This window comes from Charadrius vociferus, unplaced genomic scaffold (assembly GCF_000708025.1).
Source record: "Charadrius vociferus isolate BGI_N301 unplaced genomic scaffold, ASM70802v2 scaffold59, whole genome shotgun sequence".
Classification (NCBI taxonomy): Eukaryota; Metazoa; Chordata; class Aves; order Charadriiformes; family Charadriidae; genus Charadrius; species Charadrius vociferus.
In genome coordinates, this window is record NW_009661371.1 from 6,037,203 (window position 1) to 6,043,451 (window position 6,249).

The following is a 6,249-nucleotide window of genomic DNA, read 5'->3' on the forward strand; positions in this document are numbered from 1 at the left end:
CCCCCGCCGGTCGGCGGCCCCGGGGGAAGGCTGGGGCGGGGAGGGGGGAAGGCCCGGGTGACCCTGCCCGTGGCGTGGGCCGCTGCCCTCCCGGAGAGGCTGGCGTCCCTTTGGGCCGCGCCACAGCGCGTTTCTTTTCAGCCCAAGTTACGGAAGAGCCAAGGAGGGAAGCAAGAGAAAAAAGTTATCCACCCGTACAGCAGAAAAGCTGCGCAGCTCGCACGGGAAGCACACAAACAGGAAAAGAAAGAAAAGTAAGTTGGCTGTGCCAGATCTGTGTGCAGACCAAAGGATGGCATCGCTGTGGATGGTTTTTTGTGTTTGGGCTGGGAGGAGGGGGGTGGGGGTGGAAGGGGACTGTTAATGCTGGTATAATGTGGAGATAAAAGAAAGATCTGTATAAGTATACAGTATATAGCTGTATAAGATAAGAGCTGTATAAGATAAGATCTGTATAAGTATAAAAGTATATAGTTCTGCTACTTGAGTTTTGGTATTGTCCTTACAAGTTCGGTTTCTTCTTATCCCAGCATTTTGCTTTTATAATATCCAAGGCATGATGCTGACGATTTCACATGAGGCTTAGTCACCCAGTTTGACTTTACTCCAAGATTTCATAAAAATCCTGCTTAGGGTCTAGCTTCCTGTGCTGAAGTGCTGAGTTCATAGAAAAGAAAACCCAGAAACCTTCCCAGAGGCACTTGTGAATAAAACTGAATAGTTAACTCCTTTTTCTTGATTTTTTGCTGTTCCATGGCAAGTTTGTTTTTCTGGTTTTAAGTTTTACTTCCTTTCTCTACGGAGGGAAAAGATAGCTGGAGAAGACTGGCCTTTGGTTTCCATTCTGTCTCATCTTGCTAGTTGATATGCTAGGATTGTATTAAAGTGGATTTAAAGCATTTTCTGTCAAAGTACCCTAGTATTTGGATGGACCACGTGAGCTGAGCCCAAATATTTGTGTGTCTGAAGGTGTTTAATTAGGAACTCCTGATGCAGATGAAATATTCCTCAGAGACTGTGCAACTTTATGATTGGGGATGGATGTACAACCTTATCCTGAGGAAAGTTGTAAGATTGCTCTAACTAGAAAGGGGCCCTTTACTAGCATAGTTGTGTCATGTAACCTCAAGTAGAGCTGCTGCAAGAGTTTACAAGTAGCATGTCTTGAGGATCAGGCAGTTTCCTAATATGCAAGAAGTTTTTCTTGCTGCTTCATGTTTTGTCTGTGCTCTCTGACTACTGATTGCAAATAAGTTTTTATATTAGATTATTTTCTTAGTGCTAAATTTACTACTTTTCCCTTTAACTCTTTCTTCTTGCCTTGTAACTTCCAACTGAAATACTCTATTCTATTCTATGTGTATTATTTTCAAGACTTGCTCATCTGAGAGTTGGTTCTAGTGCCTAGTCTTTACTATGTAGATTTCTTTATGAGCTTGTGAGAGTAGGTTACGTCTCATAGTTCAGCACATGACAATACCAATCTTTTATCTGCACTAGCTCCCACCGTTGTAGTTTTACAGAAAATGCTTCAGTTAGTACATCGTGGAATGCAGCTTTCAGTTCAACTACATTATTTTTTAAATTCCTTTAAAAAAAAAAAAAAAAAACAACTTCACACCAATAATTGCAATACTAAAAAAATGGATTTGTTTGATTGAACAGCAGTTAACTTCTCAGTACTGGAGAACCAGGTTACACAAAGATGAGTTGAGGGTATATGTTTCGGGAGTTTACTTCCTGTGCCTTGCAAGTAACACCTTATCTTGACTTGCAGTACATGTAGAACAACTGGTACAGTGCCTTCATTCTGTCTCCTAGCACCCATTGCCGCTGGCCATTAAAGACAAGCTAAATGGCCAGCAGGTCAAGGGAGGTGATTCTGCCCTTCTGCTCTGCTCTTGTGAGACCCTACCTGGAATGTTGCATCCAGCTCTGGAACCCTCAATGTAAGAAGGACATGGACCTGTTGAAGCGAGTCCAGAGAAGAACCACGAAGATTATCCAAGGGCTGGAGCATCTCTCCTATGAAGACAGGCTGAGAGAGTCGGGGCTGTTCAGCTGGGAGAAGAGAAGGCTCCAGGGAGACCTTAGAGCAGCCTTCCAGTACCTGAAGGGGGCCTACAGGAAAAAGATGTGGAGGGTCTGTTTATCAGGGAGGGTAGTGATAGCACAAGGCGTAGTAACAGTTTCAAACTGGAAGAGGGGAGTTTTAGACTAGATACTAGGAAGAAATATATCAGTCAGGGCAGTGAGGCGCTGGGAGAGGTTGCCCAGGGAACCTGTGGATGCCCCATCCCTGGAAGTGTTCAAGGCCAGGTTGGATGGGGCTTTGAGCAACCTGGTCTAGTGGAAGGTGTCCCTGCCCATGGCAGGGAGGTTGGAGCTAGATGATCTTCAAGGTCCCATGAATCTGAATGCTCCTTGCCCTTCATTTGGGCTCCAGTAGCTTCTCCTGAGCACAATGACAGGTTGATCCTCTATGAAGGCTTTATTTTTGAGAATTTAAGTTTTGTTCAAATGCTTTTGCTAACAGATGTAAGTCTACTATGTTACTTCAGTCTTCCTTTATAAAGTTATTTGCTTTCTAAAAAGGAATTTTTAAAAAGAAATGAACTTATTTATAAATGAATTTTTTACCTGTTTAAGAGACAGTGGTCTTTATAGCAGTACAATTAGGCTTCCTGTTCCTTTCCCCTGAAAATTTAGCAAAAGAAGCTAGTAATGGCAGCAGAATCCTTCCAAATGAAACAAGACCACCAGCATTTGGTACATGTCATGTTACCTAAGAAAAAAAAAAGCACCGTTTTATGAAAAAGCGCTAAATATTGGCAGCTGAACAATCAAATAAAAGGTGAGCTTCAAGCAACCCAATGAAAGAGAGTGTGCTTTATCCTGAATTCTTGTGGGGATCAGTGAAGCCTAATGCCTTCACAGAGCAGAAGTGCTTAATTGAGAGAAACTCAGTTTAAGATCAGAGGATGTAGGTAGCTATCCTTTCCCTTCGGCTCCATTTCTTGATTTCTGCCTTTTCTTCTCCAAGCTCCCTTACTATTTCAGGCCTCTAGGCTGATGGTAAAAGATGTAACCCTTCATTTTGCATAGGAAAAGTGGTCCACCAAAAATAGTGTGTCAGTCTGGACCATCCAAAGTGTATTGTAGTAGCAAAATGATCTATCTGTAAATAAGACTTCTACATCTTGCAGTTCCAGATCCTAAACAATTAAATAGCATTGTACAGATCTGCACTTTTTAGATGTTTTGTTGTGGTGTTCTAAAAATAACTTGCATTAGAATATAGACAATTGGAGGATGTTTTTATTTTCTGTACTGTCTTGGCTTGAAGATCAATTTAGCTGAAAAGACATGAATAATGTTGATTTCTTTTCTTTCCTGGTGTCTTTAAAAGTCCTGTTAAGGGTTCCAGTTTCTTTTAGATCTCTTACTATCTTAATGATCAGCTTGTTAAATATTAAGATTTTAGTATTTTTTTTAACATTGGGAGTTAAGCATGTGCTTAAAAACAGTCAGTTTAGCCACTAACCAGTCTTTTAGTATAATTGCTTAGCTTTCGATTTCTTTAATATATTTTAATGATGGGGTTTGTGTTCAGTTTGCAGAGCTCTGAAAAAAAACAAGACAAATTTCTGGTGCTGTAGACTGAGGAAAGCTTTTCACTTCTACACTCAGGAAAAAGAAGTAGCCCACATCAGTTTTTTCTCCCACATTTTTTTTGCAGGTCTATTAAATGTCGTCTTTTAGTGGCAGCTGATAATATTAAATAAATGTGCTGGCATTGTTGCTTCCAAATTTGAGACTTAGCTGTAATAAGTTTACTGAAGAGTTTTTCACTGGAAAGTGACTTGCTGAATTTGTAATATTTGCAGAAACAATTTTCCAAATTACTCCTATTTAATGACGACCCTGTTCTCCGGTTGGATGATCAATGCATCCTCTGGTAGTGAATAGGAGAAGCTCTTTTGTAATCTCTACAGTATTTTCTTTTTTAATCCCATCTACAAGTCTAGTACTTTTTTGACCATGCTTCTTATCATACAGAAATAAGGCTTCTTAGAGGGCCGAAAACTGGAGGTAGTATTCCCAGTATGATTCACCAGCCCTGAGTAAAGAGGATAATTTCTCTGTACAGGCTAATGCACTTCTGCAGCATGGAAAAGCTGATTCTTCAATCTTCATTCTTAAATAAGGATTAGAGAGAGTCAGTGAATCTAGGAAGTTCATGTGGTTCATCTGTATTATTTTACTTTCGCTGTGTATTTACTTGCCAGACGATGCGTTAATTGTGGTTGGCTAAATTTGTGCTATAATACTTTTTGAACATATATGCATTTTTTCTTTGATTACTATTCAACAAATGTATTACCTTGGGTGTAGGAAGCCCTTGAATGGCATGTTACTAGAAGGCGAGAATGTCTTTTGTAGAAGTGTCAGTAAATGTTTGCCTTGGTTTTGGGTGGTGTTGGTTGTTTAGAATTTTTTTTTCTTTTTTTTTTTCTTTGGTACTTGTCTGGAGACAGGATTCAGGACTAGAGATAGTTTAGGCTTCTGTTTACTTTTTTACTTTTCTATATGATGGAGGAAGAGAAATAACTGCTGTGAACATTCTTGTTTATGTTAAATAGAAAAGGAAATTGCATTTAGTTAGGAAATGTATATTTGAGTATCTTTTGACCAAACAAGATAGATAAAAAAGGGAAGACATTACCCACAAGGAATTTCAATACTTAATGCAGCACTGGGAAAAAGGAAGGAGAAATTCTGCTCTAAGTTGCAGAAGTCTTTTACAGCCTCTGTTCTCCAGATGCTCTTCAATGAAAGCATTCTCAATGCAATATGACAGTAATAATAAGCTTATTGTCCAGAAGCTGGCAGCACTACAAAAGATTAATCTTGACCATAATAAGAGGAGACAGACCACTTGGTTTTAGAAAATTGGCTAAAATCTTAAGTTGTCTTGTTCACTTGAATCACACCTTTTTCTTGCCTGCATCCCTCTTCTCAGTTCTTCTCAAGGTCTAATGAGGGGCAAATTCCGGTATTTTACTACCAATTTATTCTCTCTTCTCTTTTAATCTACATGTGAATCCTTATTTCTGTAGGCAGCTTGTTTGCTCTGTTAAATAATTACAAAGATGTTTTTATTAGGCAGCAATAGCTGGTTCCCTGGTGCCAGTAGAACACTGCTTTTTCTACACTTTAGGAAACCAGACCATAATGGGATGTTCCTGGAACTTCTCTTAGTAGTGATGTACCGACACCAGTCATGTTTTGTTTGCAACTGCTGAAATCTCTCTCTGGTTTTGGTAGCTATAGCTGATCTAGCACTGGAATTTTTTTTTCCTGTCTTTTTCCCCTCTGAGTATACCTTTCTATTATTATTAATATACCCTTTCTGTTGTGCTGATATTGTCAAATTTTTATAAGTCTGTGCATTTTCATTAGAAATATACTAGTCTAATACTGTCATGCTCTGAGATATGAGACCTAAGGAGTTTTTATAGTATTTCTTGATCTGGCATGAAGCAACCCCTTAGGAGTAAGCAGTAGCCTTAAAATATCTTTTTGTGGAGCTCTTTGTTTTTTCTTGAGTCACTGTGCTTCTACTTGCATTGTTTGCAGCAGTGATGCTTTGAGATGTACTCTTGCAGATTCTTTATGTGGAACTAAAAAACTTGTAATCTCTTAAAATTACTTGTTTTGCTTACAGAAATAAAAAAAATGAACTGCAAAAAATCAGAATTTTTAATTCTTATAGAGGGATTTTCATATGGAAGTATCCGAAAATGCTTAACCAAGCCACTAATTGCTGCATAAGCTAACAAAACTAGGCAATGTTGTAGGCAGAAACATGGAAGGTATTTAGGAACATGAGACAAGAAACAAGGAAATATGTCCTGTCAACTATTATTCTTTTCTTCTTAGTGAAAGAGCCTGTTGTAGTTCTTAGAGCCATAGATAGCATTATTATGTGTGGATATTATGGGGAAAAATGCTGAGTTGGTAAACTAATTTGGCAAATAATTATTCATTGTTAGTATTTAGAGTAGAACAGTTGAATACAATATCTGAGATAAAGAGGTGCTGATGGAGCATGAAGGCTTTAACCTTTTAAGTAGCTAGTAAGCATCAAGAATGCTACTGCTCATCCTTATCAATAATCAGTGCCTAACCAGATGATTTTTGGGAGGCAGGTGGAGGAGAAAATCATTAAGAAGAAACAGCCTGCCA

At 38.8% G+C, this 6,249-nt stretch overlaps 1 protein-coding gene across 1 annotated transcript in view; it reads left to right on the plus strand.

Moving 5' to 3' along the window:
* Window positions 1-6,249, plus strand: part of TMA16 (translation machinery associated 16 homolog (S. cerevisiae)) — a 24,004-nt gene that overhangs the window by 2,739 nt on the left and 15,016 nt on the right. Inside the window, exon 3 of the mRNA XM_009893775.1 lies at window positions 142-254. Coding sequence (XP_009892077.1) covers window positions 142-254 — 113 coding nt within the window. The remainder of the gene's footprint in view (window positions 1-141; window positions 255-6,249) is intronic.